The sequence below is a fragment of the Sciurus carolinensis genome, chromosome 17, assembly GCF_902686445.1.
Source record: "Sciurus carolinensis chromosome 17, mSciCar1.2, whole genome shotgun sequence".
Taxonomy (NCBI): Eukaryota; Metazoa; Chordata; class Mammalia; order Rodentia; family Sciuridae; genus Sciurus; species Sciurus carolinensis.
This window is the reverse complement of record NC_062229.1, coordinates 1,891,722-1,909,878: the sequence shown is the minus strand read 5'-3', so window position 1 is coordinate 1,909,878 and position 18,157 is coordinate 1,891,722. Positions and strand designations below refer to the sequence as shown.

The following is an 18,157-nucleotide window of genomic DNA, read 5'->3' as shown; positions in this document are numbered from 1 at the left end:
ATCCTTCATCTCTTTTTACATTTTTAGCAGGAAAAAATAGATTTGCATTTCCCAGGTATTTCAAAAGGCTTAAAAGTTTTCCAGCTTTATTCCCTTTTCATTTAAATTGCTTAGATTTTGAAAATTACAAATTCAGTTCCAGAGTGGCACCAGCTAGTTAGGGGCCACCATCTGGCTGGTGAAGATGTAAAATATATCTTCCATCACAGACAGTTCTGGGATGGTCTGAGGATCGGAACAGGTGGGCTGGGGGCTGGGGTGTGGCTTAACTGTACAGCCTGCACTTAAGTGAGCACAAGTGTCACCAGAGAAGAGGTGTCCCGGGAGGAGGGTGGAGTTCCTGGAGAAAGCAGGGAACTGGATTCAGGCTCAACGGGGTCCCTGGCTCATGTGACAGAAAAGAATTTCAGCACGTGCCAGTCACAGGAATGGGGAGGCTTGTCGGAAGCAGACAACCCTCCAGGGAGAATGTGGCCATCTCCAGGGGGAGATACTAGCTTTGAGGTTCCCGGCTCTTCTCCAAAGAACACTTGGGGAGGGGTGGGGACAGGAAGGTGTCATTCTGAGGACCCTGAGGCTGACATGGTCTCTGTTATCTGATCCATAGATAGTACTAGAAAGTCCCCTAAATTATAGATTTCTTAAAACGTCCTCTCTACCTCTTCTGCTTGCTAGGGCTGATCAGCAGTGCGCAGATAAGAGTGACGGATTTCCCAGGAATCCGGGTGACAGGCCTGGAAAGGCACGTTCTGACTGACAGCCCTATTCCTGGTCCTGCCTTCAGGTCTCTGCCTGTTTTTTTTTTTTTTTTTTTTCCCTAGTTGTTGATGGACCCTTATTTAATTAATTTATTTGTATGTGGTGCTGAGCATCGAATCCAGTGCCTCACATGTGCCAGGCAAGTGCTCCACCACTGAGCTATGACCCCAGCCTTCACCTGTTTTTTTCCTTCTCATTTATTCTGTCCTATCTCAAAAGGACCTGGGTTCCATCCCCAGCACCAAAAAGGGGAAAAAAAAAAAAAATGTTGCGCAGAGCAGCTTGTTAGTGACCATCTTTCCCTCCTGACCAGACCTGATTTCTCTTTCCTCAGACCCAGTACCAGGCTCAAGAAAGGTGTTCCCAGTAGTGAGGGCTTGCTGCCATGCCAGGGTATCAACACTCCAGCACCTATTTAAAGAAATCGGTCATGTGCAGAGGTTGCAGGCGTGCAGCCACAAGCCGAGGACCCCCAAGGGTTGCCAGCTACCACCAGAAGCTGGAAGGAGCCGAAGGACAAGGACCCCCACCCCCACCCCCAGTGCTAGGAGCGAGGCTGGCCCTGCCAACTCCTCTCAGGGACTTGTGGCTGCCAGGACCCTGCTGCATTAGCCGTGGTGAAGCAGATGCCCATTAACGGCAACTTCCTGATAACTTGTTTTTCTGTAGCATCTGAAACAGCCCCTTTGGAAATTAAAGCTCCAAGATTTTTTTAACTTCTAAACTACCTCTTACTGAGAATGAAAACTTTCAGACTACCAAGAAACCAGGACTAACGGGCTCTCTGGCTAGCCGAATCTGTTCTGATCCTCTTCTCTTACAAAGGATTCCCTTGTCCCTGGAGTTTTTGGAAACTGGTGATTTGAGGCAAAAATAAGTCTCCTCTATCTTCGTTCAAAGCAGGTTTTGAGTAAGTCAACTTTCCTGCTGGTTCAATGGCCTTCCCTTGTGGTACAAGGCCTGGCCTCTGCCCCTCCCACCCCAAAAGTGACGTGGAAGCAGACAGGAGACACAGGTGCCTGTGCTTCTTTGGTATCAATTACACACAGGCCTGTCTGCAGGGTCCAGATGCCAAGGTCTCAGACTTACACAAGCCTTGTTTTGGGGTGTGGCTTCTGATAACTGTTTCCTGTGCCCCTGGTCTATCTTCTCCTGCAGAGCATCCTGGGGGCCGTCACACCTGGCACCCAGCCCACAGCCCACGGCCTTCCGGAAGCACTCTGTAAACATCATCCTGAGCCACAACGGATCTGAGGTGTGGCCCCAGGTGGTTATCTGGAGTCTACTTTGACACAGGGAGGCAGCACAACCCTGAGAACGCCGGGATGTTGGTCGGTTTCATGAGGCCAGAAACTGGATCCTTCTGCAGCTTGTGTCCAGGGACTGTGCCTGGTACACAGGGATTCCTGCTGATCATGAACTGACGTTTTCTTAAAACAGCAGTTGGCCTGTCTTGTGACTGCACACTCTGCTTTGCCCTGTGCTATGGTTTCACGAATTGCCCGTGGGTTTGTTTACTCTTTAGAATACGCAGATGCACATATGTGTTTATGCCTACATGTATATATGGGTTTCTTGCATGCCAGGCAAGCACTCTACCACTGGGCGATACCCCCAGACCCTGGCCCTGCGCTCCCTATATATTTTAACTTGCAATACTGGGGATCAAACCTAGGGCCTTTCATATGATAGACAAGTGCTCTATCATTGAGTTTACACCCCCAGCCTGGCCCTTTTTATTTTATTTTTATTGTGATTATCCTTTCATTTTTATGTGGTGCTGAGGATTGAACCCAGGGCCTTACACATGGTAGGCAGGCCCTCTACCACAGAGCCCCCCTTTTATTTTTGAGACAGGGTCTTGCTCAGTTGCCTGGCTGACCAAGAGCTTGCCATCCTCTTGCCTCACCCTCCCTCCCCAAGTAGCTGGGAATTACAGGTGTGTGCCAACATACTTGGCTCCCTGCCCACATTTTTATTGTTGTTATTAATATTTTTTGGTACTGGGTATTGAACCTTGGGTGCTTAACCCCTGAGCCACATCCCCAGCCCTTTTATTTCTAAAATTTTATTTTTTATTTTGCAGGATCTTGCAAAGTTACTTAGGGCCTCACTAAGTTATTGAGACCGGCCTCCAACTTCCCATCCTCCTACCTCAGCCTCCTGAGTCGCTAGGATCACAGGCATTCCCTACCATGTCTGGCTCCTGCCCACATTTTAAAAAGGAAAGATTGTGTTTGAAATCTTTGCTGTCTGGCTTCTTAAAAAGCATTTGCTGGGCCAGGTGCAGTGGTACAAGCTTGTAGTCCCAGGAACTAGGGAGTCAGGGCCAGAAGATTTCCAAATTCGAGGCCAGTCTGAGCAATTTAGTGAGGTGGGGTGTGGTTCAATGGTAGAGCACTTGCTTAACATGTGTGAGGCCCTGGATAGCATTTCCAGAACTGTAAAAATAACAAAAAAGTGAAAAAATGATCAAAGAGAGCAAATTCTGATTGTTTCAAAGGGAGGGTGCAGAGGTTGGTTTAATTGCTGCTCCATCCTTCCAGTTACTCATGTCAAATACCCTGTCCATTACATATAAAGGCATCTTTGAAAATACTTTTCTAATTTTATGACTTTCAATAAACAAGCAAAAAGAAAAAAGCCCTGTCCTCATCACTGGACTCCCCCCCCCCGCGCGCGCGCGCACACACACACACACACACACACACACACACACACACACTGAGGCGCTGGGGGTGAACCTGAACCTAGGGCCCTGCACATGCCAGGCAAGTGCTCCACCACGGAGCTGAACCCCAGCCTTTGCAGGATTCTCTCTCTCAAATTCCAGATCCATTCGCTTGTGTTCCAACTTCCAAATTAATCCAGAATGTGAGTACTTCGGTCTCCCTACTTTCTCGTTTGCCTCCCCAGCAAAGGAACCGTTTACACTCAAGTCGGGCGCCTGCGCGGGACGCCCCGGAGGTGGCTGATCTTATAGGGTCTGGGTCCCGCTGCCGGGACTGCCTCCAGCCTTTCAGCCTTTTATCTGACTCTGCCTTTCAGGGCAGCCCTGGAACGCCCGCGCCGGGACCTGGCCGCCCTGCCTCCGGCTGCACCCCGGGGGCTGCAGATCTTTCACCACCTCGTTCTGCACCTCCGCCTTGTGTTCCGTCTCCCTCAGACGACAGCGGTGTGCGCTTTCGAACGGCGAAGGCGGCAGGCTGGTCCAAGGCGCCCGCGCACTAGTTATTAAACCAACGAATGAATGAACGACCGATCACCTCCTCTTTTTTATCCCTCTCTTCCCTACGGGGGCTCCGGCCTCCGATCATTGGTCACGCCCCCGGGTCTGGCCACGCCCCCGAGGCGCTGCGCATGCTCCTTCGCCAGCCGGCCTCCGCGCCGCGCGGAATCGGCGCGAACCATTTCCACTCGCGTCGTGGGGGGATGCCGGAGGGACTCTTCCAGAGTGAGGGCGGAAGTTGCCCGTCCCTTCCCCTGAGGTATGTCCCTGGTCTGTTGCTGCGGTGCGGGTTTCCATTTTGGCACCGGTGCTGGCTGGGGCTTCCGCTGCGCACGGAAACCGTTGGCCGGTCCCCCCGCGGCGGCGTTGGCACCGTCCGGCTTGTCACGTGGGCGGGAAGATGGCGGCGCCCAGGGTGCGCTGCGAGCGTCGCGGCTGTTGAAGCCGTCGTGGGAGGTCCCCTCGGGTGTGGCGTCTCGGAGCTCGTCCGGGTGGCGGCGGCGGAGCACGGTGCGGGGCCGGGTCTGGCGCGTGGGCCCGAGGGGCCTCCGGGGTTCGTGGGCAGGGTGGCTGGAGGGGTCTCGCCCTGGGGTCCCGAGTCCAGCGAGCTGGTCCCCCTGGTCTTGGGGATCCCGTACATCCGGAGGCCCCTGCAGCAACCCCTTTCTCCGGCTTGGGGGACCCTGGGCGGCTCCCGTCCCGGAGCACCCACTGGGAAGCTCTCGAGAAGTCGTCCCTGTGGAGCCGGTCCTTTCGGGGGTGGGATGTCTTGTCCCCGCTCTTTCTGTTGGAGGGTGTGATTCCTGCATCCCTTTATTAATATATCTTGTCTGTGTCTAAGGCCTTGGTGGGGGCAAGCGGATTCTTAGATTCTGCCTGGATTAGGGACCAATCCCCTGACCCCCACCATCCAGGAAAAATAATCCTAAGGTATGAATTTCAGGACTTCCCTTGCCCTGAGCATAGAGGAGGGACCTGGGCTCCCTGGGAAGGATTCATTAACTCCCTGTAACTTATCAAGGGCTACGTAGTGGCGGGTTTGCCTTTTTAAACAGGGTGGTCAGAGAAGGCCTCCGCCAGAGGGTAATGTCTGAGCAGAGATTCGAAGGAAATCAAGACTTGTGAGCTGTTTCAGGTGGAGACACTCAGCCCCTGGGTGTGTGACTGGAGCTGCACAACCTCTCCTCTCCGTCCCTCACTTTCTTCTGTAGTGGCAACTTAAACTTCCTGGGGAGCAGAAGAAGCCTTTCTGAGGTGTCTCCAGGGAGGCCCTGCAGACTGGAATTCAGAAGCCCTGAGTTTCTGCTTTTAGGCAGGTGCTGCTCATCCATGTAGATAGAACGAGGAGTCAGGTCTCAAAGCCCCTAGTGTCTTGCTAGCTCCTGCTCCTGCCTTTTGTGGTCTCTGATGCCTCTTCCTCAAGGTGTGACCATCCTTTGATGGCACCTGTCCTAGGTAGCTGTGCCTCCCTCATTATGCCCAGGCAGCCCTACTGACGCCGCTGGAAACCACAGAGGGCTGCAGGCATGCCACTGCCTGCTTGCTGTGCCTGTCAAGCACCTGCTAGGTTTTCCACTGGTCTGGAGGGCAGAGGAGTCCACCCTCCCAACTGTCGCTTCATCCTTTTTTACCTTTTGTTTTGTTCGTTTTTGTGACAGTTTTGAAGGTTTTGAAGATAGAACCCGTGTTGCTCTACCATTGAGCTGCGTCACCTGCTCCATTAACTTTCTATCTTGAGACAGGGTCTTGCTAAGTTGTCCAGCTGGACCTTGAACTTGTGTCCTGCCTCAGCCTCTTGGATAACTGGGGTTACAGTTGTGACTGCCACAACCAAAAGTAGTGTCATTTCATCTTAATTTGCCCATGCAGCAGAGCACTTGTGATTTAGAGACCAACTCTGGACCATACTGCCTGGGTACATGGTGCACGCCATCATCCCAGCTGCTTGGGAGGTGAGGTAGGAGGATGGCAAGTTCCAGGCCAGCCTGGGCAAGCGAGTGAGCTCTTGTCTCAAAAGAAAAAGGGATTGGGGATGTAGCTCAATGCAGAGTACCTGGGTCCGAACCCCAGTACCGAACAACAGCCACTACAACAAAAAACCCAGCTGTGCACCCTGTCCCCAGGCAAATAAAGCTGTTTCCTCACCTGCAAGATGGAAACAAGTCTAGTACCCACCCCATGGAGCCCTGGTGAGGATCAAACAAGCTAATGAACATGAAGGGCTTATCAGAGAGCCTGGCACATGGTAAAGGCTGTGTGAATGTCAGCCACTACGCTTGTTTTCATCAAGGACCTACTGTGCACGCCCTGGTGCTAAGTGCTGGGAATACTCTGGTGACCAAGAAAGTGTCAGTCCCTGTCTTCAGAGTTCTGGTGAGGGATAAGGCTGACCACAAGCCAACATCCAGTACAACGTTTGAAGGAAAATGGGGCAGGGCAGAGGCGGAAGGACAGCATCGTAGGCTGATGGAGGAAGGCTTCGCTGAGGAGTGACGTTGAGGTGCAGGAAAGAGGATGAGCTCCGGTTCCAGGAGCCAGGGGCCTCGGGGTGCCCTCAAGCTCCGGTACTCTGCCCGGGTGGTCGCGGTGAGATAGGCTGGGACCGCACCCACTGCTCCCATCTGCCCTCATGTGGCTGCTGCTGCTGGAGACTTGGCTCCTGGCCACAGTCCCTGACCCAGCCGCATACTTCACAGCGTGGCCGCAGACTGCCCCTGCAGCTGCTATGCCCTTGGTGCTCCAGCCGGTCCCGTTCAGAGGAGAGGGACTGTCAGGTCTGAGCATGACTACCAGGAACTGGGGACCATGGGGGCCATCCTGAGGACCAGCCACCACAGGCCCTGGGGCTGCTGAGTAGAGAACAGACCCATGGGGGTCCTGACTGTTATAAGGGAGAGGTGGCCCAGAGAGGGAAAGTAATTTCTGGAAGGCTGCATAGCAAGTAGGCAGGTCAGAGCTGGGCTCTCAATCAAGAACCTTGGCTGGTCAGCAGCTAAGAAGCTCCCCAGCCACTCAGGAGACTGAAGCAGGAGGATCACAAGTTCAAGTCCAGCCTGGGCAACTTAGAGACTGTCTCAGAGTAAAAGAGTGAAAAGGGCTGAGGCTGTGGTTCGGTGGCAGAGTGCTCCTGGGTTCGACATCTCTAGTGTCCCCCAAAGAGCCCCTGCAAGGGCCTGAGGATCGAGTGGCGGGGCGCCTCTGACCTGTGCCCCTGTTCCTGCTCTAGGTTCTGGCTTCCCTGGGCTTCCAGGTCCCGTCAGCAGGCAAGCATCATGGTGACAGAGCAAGAGGTGGAGGCCATCGGGCAGACGCTGGTGGACCCCAGGCAGCCCCTGCAGGCCCGCTTCCGGGCGCTCTTCACGCTCCGGGGACTGGGCGGCCCGGGGGCCATCGCCTGGATCAGCCAGGCCTTTGCCGACGATTCCGCCCTGCTCAAGCATGAGCTGGCGTACTGCCTGGGCCAGATGCAGGACCCCCGCGCCATCCCTGTGCTCCGGGACGTGCTGCGGGACACCCGCCAGGAGCCCATGGTGCGGCACGAGGCAGGTGAGAGCCAGGTGCCCCTCCGGCCACCTTGCTGGCTCAGCTCACACGGCCTGGCAGGCCAGGGCCAGTGTGCTCAGCTTTGCGTGTGGGACTGACCCCTGCAGGGACGGAGGAGCCCCCCTGCCCTCTGGGTCCAGGAGTCCTATTCCGCCAGGCGCCAAGGTGCAGGCCTGTCGTCCCCACAGTCGGGAGGCTGAGGCAGGAGACAGCCAGTTCAAGTTCAGCCTCAGGAACCTCGCGGGCCCTAAAAAGCAGCTTTGCTGTGCAGCAGTGGGGCAGGGCACAGATTGCCGCCTGGCAGTGCGGCAGCCTCCCCTGCAGGACGCACCTCCAGCCTCCCCTGGGAACCTAGAGGGAACGCCGTCGGTGCTGAGCACGCCTGCCGTCTTCCTCCCGCTGCCGTCTGCGCCCCCGCCGCAGGGGCTTGGCCTTTGCAGCCCCACAGGCTCCAGGGAGGTCTCCCTGCCCCACGCGCTCCTGTCCCGTGTGTCTGGTGTCCAGGTGTGGTGACACGTCTCCACCTAGGGCAGCGACTGGGCTGGGGTCTGCTGCGCCTCTGCAGGAGCAGGCTCTGCGGGAGGGCTGACCACACTGGCTGTCCTGGCCACCCTGGGACCACCTCACAGCGGAGCTGCTGTGGCTGTCGACGCGCCCGGGAGGCAGCGTGGCCTTTGCCAACCAGCTAACATGAGTCTGCTGCTTCTCAGGGGAGGCTCTGGGGGCCATTGGGAGCCCCGAAGTCCTGGAACTCCTGAAGCAGTACTCCACTGACCCCGTGGTCGAGGTAAGGCCCCTGAGCAGCCGTGCCCAGTGCTTCCCCAGCTCTGGCCTCCAGGCACCTGCTGTCCAAGGATGCTGCGGGGAGGGCAGCAGCCAGGCCTGAGGCCACAGAACCACCCCACTCTGCAGTCCTCCTGGATCCTCCCCCGTGTCCAGCCGGCCCAAGACCCCCTGCTCTCTCCTCTGCCACCCTGCCTGGCCCACTGGACCTTGAGGGTCTCGCTGCCCTTTTCCACGTCTCTTCTGTTTTTTGGGGGGTGATACCAGGGATTGAACCCAGGGGCACGCGACCACTGAGCCACGGCCCCAGCTCTTTTTATATTTTATTTAGAGATGATGTCTCTCTGAGTCGCTTAGCACCTCACCAAGTTGCCGAGGCTGGCTTTGAACTCTCCATCCTCCTGCCTCAGCCTCCCAAACACTGGGTTGACAGGCGTGGCCACCGTGCCGGGCTCTTCTCTTGTTTCGGAGGTCGCGGTTTACTGAGCTCGTTCACGGCTTTCGCTGCGTGCTCCTGAGTGGTCGCTGTTTGTGCAGAGGTGTGAGCAGTCATTTCCCCTCCTCCCTCGGCCTGTATCTGCTCTCTGGACTCTCCTGTCACTGGGTCACATACCTCGGTCCTCAGGTTCGTCCACACTGCAGCTGTCGCCTCGCTCCGCCCAGTGGGTGGACAGACCTGCTTTTTTTTTAGGTTCTCCTCTTTTTTTTTGGTACCAGGGATTGAACCCAGGGGTGCTCTACCTCTGAGCCACACCCCAGTCTTTTTTTATTACTTTTCTATTTTGAGACAGGGTCTGCCTAAGTTGCTTAGAGCCTCCCTCACTAAGTTGCTGAGGTTGGCCTTGAACTTGGCGATCCTCCTGAGCTGCAGGGATTACGGGGTGGCCACTGTGCTGGCCGGACCTGTTTGTATCACTTCATCCTGGATGAACACGGGCGGCCTCCACATTTTGCCCGTCAGGAACCATCCTGCTGCGGCCTGTGAGCACTCAGCTCTGAGTTCTCCTGGATCTGCCGTTCTGACCTGCTTCCCACGCCCCTCTCTTAGCAGCTGGGGAGGGTCCACACGCGACAGAAGCCTGGGATGTCCCGCGCTTAGAGCACTCCCGCCTGGCCGCCTCTAGGCAGAACCCGGGTCAGTGCAGCCCGCAGGCCCTGCACACTGGCTCTGCCCTCCACCTGGCCCTCCCCACAGGCCCTGCCGCAGGGCCTTTGCGATGACTGTTGCCACGCCTGCTCTCCCTGACTCCCACTCTCACCTGCTTCAGGCCTCTGCCTTGAGGTCATCTCATGGAGGAGATCTTCCCCATCCCTCTGTCCAGTCACTTCGTTGCCCTAACACATCCGTCCCTGCTGGCAAGCCTAAGAGGGCAGGGATAGGGTGTCATGGCCTCTGCATGTCCCTAGCCTCAGCCCCAGGACGGGAGGCATCTGTGTGCCCCTCCCCCTGCAGGTGGCGGAGACGTGCCAACTGGCTGTGCAGCGGCTGGAGTGGCTGCAGCAGCAGAGTGGGCAGCCTGCAGTGGCGGGGCCCTACCTCTCCGTGGACCCGGCCCCGCCTGCGGAGGAGCGCGATGTGGGGCAGCTGCGGAGGGCGCTGCTGGACGAGACCCTGCCGCTGTTCGACCGCTACCGCGCCATGTTTGCCCTGCGCAATGCCGGTGGCGAGGAGGCTGCGCTGGCGTTGGCCGAGGGTGAGGAGGGCCCCTGGGGTTGGGCAGCTCCCGGGGTTACGCCTGTCATCCCGGCTCCTTGGAGCTGAGGCTGGGGGATCCCAGGGTGCAGGCCGGGCAGGGCGTCCAGAGCAGAGCAAGGGCTGGGCGCGCTCCTGCCGTGGCGGGTCCGCCCCGCCCCGGGTGCCGCCCTGACCGCCCGCCCCCCGCAGGCCTGCGCTGCGGCAGCGCCCTCTTCCGCCACGAGGTGGGCTACGTGCTGGGCCAGCTGCAGCACGAAGCGGCCGTGCCCCAGCTGGCGGCCGCCCTGGCCCGCACGACCGAGAGCCCCATGGTGCGGCACGAGTGCGCCGAGGCCCTGGGCGCCATCGCCCGGCCCGCCTGCCTGGCTGCGCTGCAGGCGCACGCGGCCGACCCCGAGCGTGTGGTGCGGGAGAGCTGCGAGGTGGCCCTGGACCTGTACGAGCACGAGCGCGGGCCGGCCTTCCAGTACGCGGACGGCCTGGAGCGGCTGCGCCCGCCGCCCTGACGGCCTGGAGGGCCCGCCCCCGCCGCCCTCCGTCCCCCGCCCAGCCGGGCGCCGCAGCCCCTTCTCCCCCGACTGGCGGCTTCCCGGTTGTGGGCAGGTCTGGTTTCCTCCCCTCTCCCGCGGTCCCTCCCTCGGCGGTCTGGGGCACCCCAGCCCCAGCGCAGGCTGTGCCGTGGGGGTCCGGGAAGGGGTTTGGGACGGGGCTCGGGAGGGATCACGGGTGGCTCCAGCTTCACTAGCAGTGGGCATTGGGGTCCAGGGCCCTGATCTCGGCCGCGTGGTGCGGGAGGTGGTTCCGGGTGGGCCGGGCTGGGGCGCAGGATCCAGGTGCTGTGCTGCTGCGGAAAGATTAAATTATTTTGCCCAACAGTGGCTCCCTCTAGTGTGTTGGGTGGGCTGCTGGGAGCACTGTGCTGTCCAGTCCTTGGGACCATCTGCTCCCTCCAGGGGCCCCAGGGAAGCGCCTGCAGCCTGTCCTGTCCTCACGGCCCACTCCTGTCAGGCCCGGAAGTGGTCCAGGGGTGGTTCAGAGCCTGCTGGCGCCCAGCCTGCTCCCGGGTCCTCTGCGGGGCAGCCCTTCCAGCCCAGGACAGGTCTGCCTCCTGTGTCCCCAAAGCCACAAACCAAACGGCTGTCAGAAAATCGCAACGCAAGTGGCACCTCCTCGGGGACAGTGTCCCAAGCCCTGGCCTCCGCCCTGCAGACCCCGCCCCGTGCTGCTGCCAGCCTCTGCCAGCCCAGGGCATGCGTCAGCGCAGTGCGAACACAGCAGCTGGGCGCCCACAGCCACCCGCACCCGCCTGCCCCGGCCGCCCATGGCCGAAGGTGCGCCCAGCGAGGACGCTCTGGCTCCTCCAGACTTGGGGCCTAAAACAGGGTTGGGTTGTGTCCCCCCAAAGATGTGCCCAAGTCCTGACCCCCAGTGCCTGTGAGTGTGGCCTCATTTGGAAGTAGGGCTTTGTAGGAGTTATCAAGACTCAAGATGCGATCCTCCCAGATTTGGGGTGGGCCACATCCAGTGACCAGTCCTTATTGGAGACAGAAAAGGGTCAGGCACAGTGGCCACACCTGTAATCCCTGCTACACTGGAGGCTGAGGCAGGAGGATGGCAAGTTCAAGGCCAGCCTGGGCAACTTGGTGGACCCTGTCTCAAAAAAAAAAAAAAAAACACAGAAACTGTTGTGGGGTGTCCGGGAGGAGCAGGTGCTGCCTGGCAGGTGCTGGGCCCTGGGTTCCACCCCAGGGCAGAGGGGGCAGCAGGGAGATGCCCATGGTGGGTGCTGCTGCCCAGCTGCACGGGAGGCCGAGAAGAGGATTGTGTGAGTCCTGGAGTTTTGAGGCAGCTGGGTGACGTGGTGAGACCGTCTCAAAACAGCGCACCCAAGATGGCGGGGCAGGCCCTGGGTGGCTCAGCCTCTGCCTCTGCACCCCTCCCGACGGGCTTCCCCTTGGCCCGCTCACGGGGCACCTGGGGGCAGGGAGGCACACCACAGAGGTCTGGACAGCAGGGTCCCAAGCGCCCCACAGGGGGGAGGGTGCAGGACAGGGTGGGTCCTCAGCCCCTCAGGTCCCCCACCTGCTCAGCCCTCCAGCACCCGCAGCCCAGCTCAGCTGCCCCAGTGCCCACCTGCGGAGCCTCTGCACGGCCCCAGCAGCGCCCTCTCAGCTGGCACCCACCCGATCCCCCTCCAGACCACAGGGGGCCACCTAGTCTCCATCTTCCCTGGCAGCCTGACCTGGCAGGTCCCTCCTGGGAACGCCGTCTGCATGCAGCCTCCCAGCCCTGGCACCCTGTCTCCTGGCCCCTGCCCGCCCCTCCCAGGGGCTCCAGCCCTGGCACAGACCCGACCCCAGCTGCCCGAGGTCTCACTGGACGCCCAGGAGGCCTAACTCAGCAGAGGCCCCACTTGCCTGCGCCCTGGCTCTCGCTCTGTGCGCATAAGCCCCTGCACCCCGTGAGGTATTGTGCGTTGCTTCGTGTCGGGGGCTCCACCTCCGAGCCACCCCAGCGCACCCCAGCCTCTTGAAACACTTTCACTGAGACAGGGTCCTCCCAGGTGCCCGGGCTGGCCTTCCCCTTGCATTTTACCGAACCCATTTCACAGAGAAGCCCCAGAATCCAGGACAGCCGAGGCCTGAGGCTGTGGACAGCTGGCATCTGACCCTAGGTCTTCTCTGGCAGCCCATGTGGCCTTGTCCTGGCCTGTGTCACTCCCAAGGAGTGTCCCCCTCAGGGAGTGGAGACCATCATTCCCGGGCTCGACCTGGGAGCATCAGGTTTGGATTGATGACCTTGTCTCCCATCCAGAGCAGCCTGGCTGCCTGTACCCTGGTCCCTGGTTCTACCTGAGCCCCCACTCGGTCCTCCCCACAGACGCCACCAGAGGGCGCCCGTGAGCACCAGAGGCAGGCCCCCCGGCCAGCCCTCCACAGCACCCACCTGCCTGCGGCTCAAAACCCAGTGGCCCACAGGACCCGCACACCCTGCCCTGCCCCTTCCCTGCCTCCCTCCTCTGTCCAGCCACACGGACGGCTGTGCCACCACCTCCCCAGGGCCTTGCACAGGCTGTGCCGAGTGCTGCTGTTCCTAGTGCTCCGGGCCGGCTCCTCTCCTCCTGGAGATCTCTGCTCCAGTGACACTTCTTACCGGAGGCCGTGGCTTCCTCTTTTCCCCCGGAGGGGTGGTTGAGCCCAGAGGCACTTTACCCCTGAGCTGCACCCCAACCCTTCTTAAATGTGATTTTGAATCAGGGTCTAAGTGAGTTTCTGAGGCCGGCCTCATGCCTTTGATCCTCCTGCCTCAGCCTCCAGAGCAGCTGGGATGACAGTCGTGGCTTGGCGACTCCTTTCCCTGCCCCACCCTCTACCCGAATGTGCCAGTTATTAAAGAGTTACGCTTCATCTCCCTGCAGCACAGAGACAGACCTCTCGGAGGCAGGGACTCTGTCTGCCATGTTCGCTATCCTAGAACCTAAAGAAGTGCTTGGCCACTGGGTGCAGGGGCCACGCCTGACATACAGCTATTTGGGAGGCTGAGGCAGGAGGATGGCAAATTTGAGGCCAGCTTGGGCAAGTTAGTGAGACCCTGCCTCAAAATGAAGTTTGCAAGGGCTGTGGGTGCAGCTGAGTGTCAGCACCTACCTGGCGCTAGGAGCCCTGGGTTCCATTCCCAGCACTGCAAAAACAAGAGTGTCCACAGTAGGTGTCCAATAAATGTCAGCTCAACAGACCAGCTGCAGGCCAGCCACAAGAAAGCCTGGGCCGGTGTTCTCAGGAGGCTCGGCAAGTGCCAGGGCCCTGGGGCAGGGCACTGCGTGGGAGCGCTGTGGGAGGAAGCAGTTTTGCTGTGATTACTGCAGGCGGATGGAGGCCCCGAGGAGCCACCACAATCCTCTTAGTTCAAAGCCCCTTAATACTCCCGCCGCGTGGGTCACCTCCGGCTTCCCTGCTCCAGGCGGCCGCCATGCCGGGGCTGGCAGACGAGGAGCCGGAGGACTGGAGCGCCGCCCCCCCCATGTACGAGGAGTACCGGCCACCCCCCCTGGACACCATCCGCCTGCCCAGGCACGGGCTGTACCTGCTGATAGCGGCCATGCTGGTGCTGGCCGTGGCCTACGCCATCGTTGGGCACCTCATCAAAGACCTGGCCCATGACCTGGCCGGTGAGCGCTGCCCACTGCAAGGCCGGCCTGGGTAGGGCTGGCCAGGGAGGGGGCGTCCAGGGCCTGTCCGGGGCCAGGGAGGGGGCGCAGGGTGGGGCCAGGAGGTCCCTCACCAGCGTCCCTGCTGCAGACTGGGCATTTGGCCCGAAGCCCGGCCAGGAGCAGGCGCCTCGCCCAGAGCGGGCCAACAGCGTGGCCGGTGAGGAGCTGGAGGAGCTGGATCTGCAGCTGGCCCTGGCCTGGAGGGAAGAGGAGGACGCCGGTGGCGCTGGAGAGGGCGTCCCCTCGGAAGCCCCTGCCCGAGACCCCCATCTTCCCTCCGGCGCCTTCAGGGACCCTCCGGCCCGGAGCCCCTGGAAGCTGGAATGAGCGGGCCCTGGACCCGGCGGCAGCCCCTGGGACCTGGCGTGCGGGACCCGTGGTCCCCAGAGCCGTCCTGCACTGACCCGCCCCAACCCTGGGAGGGGGCCCCCTTTCTGGGCTGGAGGGCTCCGCGGCTGGACGCTGGCCATTGCCGTCCATCCTGCCCCCCAGAGCCCGACCCCACTGGGCCTCAAGCAGGCTGCCCGCCGTCTGTAGTGAAGAGCAGCGAGCCTCTGAGATTAAAGCGTGCTCAGCCCTCTGCTAGCGCCTGGACTGCTGAGTGGCCCTGCCCTGCCTGGGAACGTTGACCCTCTGCCTGGACAGGTCCCACGCGGGGCCAGTGAGCCCCATCCCCCTCGCACCCGTCCCCGCCTCAGTCCCCGGCCTGGTTGCCTGGGGCTCCTGGTGTCCAGATTCGACTGTGCGCCCCGGAGGGCGGCGCTGGGGCCTCCTTCCCTGGGATGGGGCACACAGCAGGAGCTTCATGTGTGCCTGCAGGGCAGCATGGAGCGGCCCCACGGCTGGTCCTGGGGCTGCGTGTCTGGGCTCCGTCTTAGCTCTGCCCAGAGGTCATGGTCAGAATCCCTGTGTATGCAGTAGGTACTCACACGTTGTGTCGAGGGCTTTGGGCCTTCTTGCACGTGCCGGGGCCGTGGCTGCTGGGGTGGGTGCCCCTCTGCCCGGGCAGGGCTTGCTGTCTAATCAGCCTGAGGACCAAGGCCAAGGCCGCCAGCGCCCGGGTGGGGCTCTGACTCACCTGCCCGTGTCCCCGTCCCACAGCCAGCCCAGCACCCAGACCTGGTGGTGGACGGAGGCCCTGCGGCCCATGGGCTGCCCCAGGCTGGTCGGTGCTGGCTGCCCCTCCGTCCCCTCTGGCTGTGACCGCACGGGGCTGCTCTGGGCTCTGTATCTCGGGCCACCAGAAGGAAATGGGCATCATGTGTCGGACCACCAGTGGGGGCCCGGCGTGCGCTGGCCAGACCTGGGGCCGAGGTCCCGGGCCAGTGGGGTGCCAGGGCCTCAGCAGCCCCACAGGGCGTGGGCAGCGGGCAGAGGGGGCGGCCCCAGGGCGGGGCGCGGGGAGGGCCGCTCCCGGGTTAATGTCACACCGGGTCCAGAGTCTGCCCGGGGGCGTGGGCAGGAGCCAGCTGGGTGCCAGGCGCCAGGCCTCGGCCAGACCGGCTGCCGTCACCGCGGGGCTCCGGGTCCCGCAGCTGCCGCCGTCTGTAAGTGAAGAGCCCGAGGCCTCTGAGGAAAGCGAGCCCTGCCCGCGGCCGGCCCTGCCCGCGGCCGGCCCTGCCTGGGCGCCTTAACCCTCTGCCTGCTGGACAGGTCGCGACGCAGGGCCAGTGACAGACCTGGTTGCGCTGCCGGCTTGTGGGCGATGAGGGCCCTGGGGACACTGGTCGTGCTGAGCACCTGGCTCCTCTCGCCCGCCCGGGCCCAGGGTAGGCGCCCGCGCGGCTCTGGGCAGGATCGTGGGCCCGCTGGGGGCGGGGACGGGCGGCCGTGGCGCGGGACTGAAAGGGAGGCCTTGGGGAGGGCCCAGCCCGCGGAGCCCCCGCCTGTCCCCAGGCCTCCCCTCCCCGCCCCACCTGGCCCCCTGCGGCCCCCCAAGTCCCTCTTTGGGCCCCTCCCACTGGGTCCCCCCGAGGCCCCTCCTCCTCAGGGAGCCCACCTGCCCAGCGCTGCCCTCCTTGCAGCCCAGTCTTGGGGGCAGCCCCCTGCAAGGCCCCCCAGTGCCCCGACCTTCCTGTCCCCTTGCGCGCCTGACCTGCCTCCCCGACAGCCGCGGAGCGGCACCTGAAGCCCTGGCTGGTGGGCCTGGCGGCCGTGGTGGGCTTCCTGTTCCTGGTCTTCCTGCTCATGCTGGCCAACCGCGTCTGGTGCTCCAAGGCCAGGTGGGCCTTCCCCTCGGCCACCCCCGCTGCCCGGCCCGGGGCCCTGCCCAGGACAGCCCCGTCCCCAGGCCACTTCGTTTCCCTGCCCCTGCTGGGACGGGGCTGGCACCTCCGCCCTTACCAGACCCTGGAGGGCCGCCCCACCAGCCCCAGCCTCACCGCCCTGCCTTCACCTCGGCAGAGCTGAGGACGAGGAGGCCACCTTGAGGATGGAGCCCAGCGTGCAGCAGGACGAGAGCCCCAGGTAGGCCTGTGTGGACGCTGGGCGTCGGGGGTCTCGTGGGTGGACGCCGTGAGCCACGTTCCCGCCCCAGGGCCTCTGCGCCTACCCTGGCCGGGACACCTCGCAGGTGGGCGAGCTGTGGCTCTGGCTCTGTGGCGTGGCGCCTGCAGCTGCCTGGCCAGCCGCAGTGGACCACGCGACACCCCAGCGCCCCGAGCGTGGGCCCGGCAGAGGCCGGTCCTTACTGTCCTCTGTGGCCTTGGCATCCCCACAGTAAGGGACGCAAGAGGGAGAAGAAAGGGAAGGAGAGAGAGGCCGAGGAGGGAGGAGAGCGCAACCTGGCGCTGGAGCTGGAGGAGCGGGAGCCGGGAGCCAGGAGGACGGCGCTCTGAGCAGCCCCTGCGGCCGCACCGGGAGACCCGCAGGATGCCACGGGAGTCGGCGCCCTGTCCCCGAGGGAAGGGGGCGGGGACCACCGCCTCCCGAGGTCGCTCTGGTGTGGGCCGGCCCGTCTGCGCTGCCCGGGCATTCCCGCACTGCGGGGCGCCCCGGCCCGGGGACGCTGCCCCTCCCCACGGTCTCACGGCTCCACGTGTCTCTGCCCACTGCCTGGTTTCTTTTCCCTTCGCCTAATGTCTGTTGGCCAGAACTTGCCCCTTCCCACAGGCTTGGGGTCTCTGGGGCCCCCGGGCCTGCAATAAACAGCCGACAGGAACCCTCCAAGGGCCTCTGAGGTCTCGGCGCCCCGGAGGGGAGTGGCCTGGGCGGGTGTGGAAGCTGGCGCCCAGCCGGTGCCCAGATGCCCCGGGCGGATTAAGCACTGCGGTGTGGTCTTGGCTTTGCGGCCTGAGCCCTGGACTTTGAGCCCCACGGCGTCCCCTGGGAAGTCCTCGCTCCCTCCCCACCCTGGTCTGGGGGCACGTGACCGCTTCCGAGAGCCAGTCTCCGGCTGCAGTGCCCCAGATGTGCTGGCTGGGCCTGGCACCTCTGCCTCAGCGTCCGCCCGCGCCCCTCGCCTTTCAGCTGTCTGGCAAGGCGCCCCTGAGCCGCACCTCCAGCCCTTTTAGTTTTACTCTGAGGCGGGGCCTCGCTCAGTTGCGCAGGCTGGCCTGGAACTTGTGATCCTCCTGCCTCAGCCTCCCAGGTGGCGCCTGAGAAAGCCCAGCACTGAGACTCCAGCTCAGTCGGGTGGCAGGATGCATGAGTGTCCAGCCCCGTGCTGGGACTTCTGTCTGAGGACAGTCCAGGACCGTCCACCAGAGGGCCCAGCACCCCAGGGCAACAGCAGCGGCCCCTGGTGCGGGGGGCTTCCCGCTCTCCTGCATCAGCAGCTCACCAGTCCCAGTTAACAGAAAGACGGATGTTTCCGGAACAGGTCTCCCTGGCTGCCCCAGAGATGAGGGTGCCTGCAGGTTCTGCCCAAGGTCAAGCCTAGAGCTGCGTGTCCTAGAGGGCTGTGGGTAGGGCAGTCTTCCATGTTCCTCTGCAATGC

At 61.9% G+C, this 18,157-nt stretch overlaps 4 protein-coding genes across 5 annotated transcripts; 3 read left to right on the top strand and 1 right to left on the bottom strand.

Annotated features, from left to right (window-relative positions):
• The first annotated feature begins 4,157 nt into the window (after positions 1–4,157).
• Dohh (deoxyhypusine hydroxylase) lies at positions 4,158–10,778 on the top strand. 2 transcript variants are annotated; one of them, XM_047532194.1, is made up of 5 exons: positions 4,158–4,247; positions 7,215–7,534; positions 8,242–8,318; positions 9,768–10,008; positions 10,200–10,778. In XM_047532194.1, the coding sequence occupies exons 1-5, from the start codon at positions 4,192–4,194 to the stop codon at positions 10,514–10,516; spliced, it is 1,011 nt and encodes a 336-aa protein (XP_047388150.1). In that variant the 5' UTR covers positions 4,158–4,191; the 3' UTR covers positions 10,517–10,778. The 2 variants fall into 2 exon arrangements, with proteins under 2 accessions (XP_047388150.1, XP_047388151.1); XM_047532195.1 differs by lacking the exon at positions 4,158–4,247 and adding an exon at positions 4,368–4,498 and having other exon boundaries at positions 10,200–10,776.
• LOC124969302 (uncharacterized) lies at positions 8,019–15,583 on the bottom strand. Its single transcript, XM_047532196.1, has 3 exons — positions 15,150–15,583; positions 13,658–13,839; positions 8,019–8,839 (listed from the first exon to the last, which is right to left on the bottom strand). Exons 1-3 carry the CDS (start codon positions 15,479–15,481, stop codon positions 8,721–8,723), a joined length of 633 nt encoding a protein of 210 aa, XP_047388152.1. The 5' UTR covers positions 15,482–15,583; the 3' UTR covers positions 8,019–8,720.
• Positions 10,967–17,385, top strand: Smim44 (small integral membrane protein 44). The gene is made up of 7 exons (XM_047532197.1): positions 10,967–11,341; positions 13,971–14,178; positions 14,309–15,767; positions 15,874–15,989; positions 16,331–16,442; positions 16,624–16,686; positions 16,940–17,385. Exons 1-3 carry the CDS (start codon positions 11,261–11,263, stop codon positions 14,545–14,547), a joined length of 528 nt encoding a protein of 175 aa, XP_047388153.1. The 5' UTR covers positions 10,967–11,260; the 3' UTR covers positions 14,548–15,767; positions 15,874–15,989; positions 16,331–16,442; positions 16,624–16,686; positions 16,940–17,385.
• Smim24 (small integral membrane protein 24) lies at positions 15,926–17,057 on the top strand. Its single transcript, XM_047531761.1, has 4 exons — positions 15,926–15,989; positions 16,331–16,442; positions 16,624–16,686; positions 16,940–17,057. The coding sequence occupies exons 1-4, from the start codon at positions 15,926–15,928 to the stop codon at positions 17,055–17,057; spliced, it is 357 nt and encodes a 118-aa protein (XP_047387717.1).
• Positions 17,386–18,157: the final 772 nt, after the last annotated feature.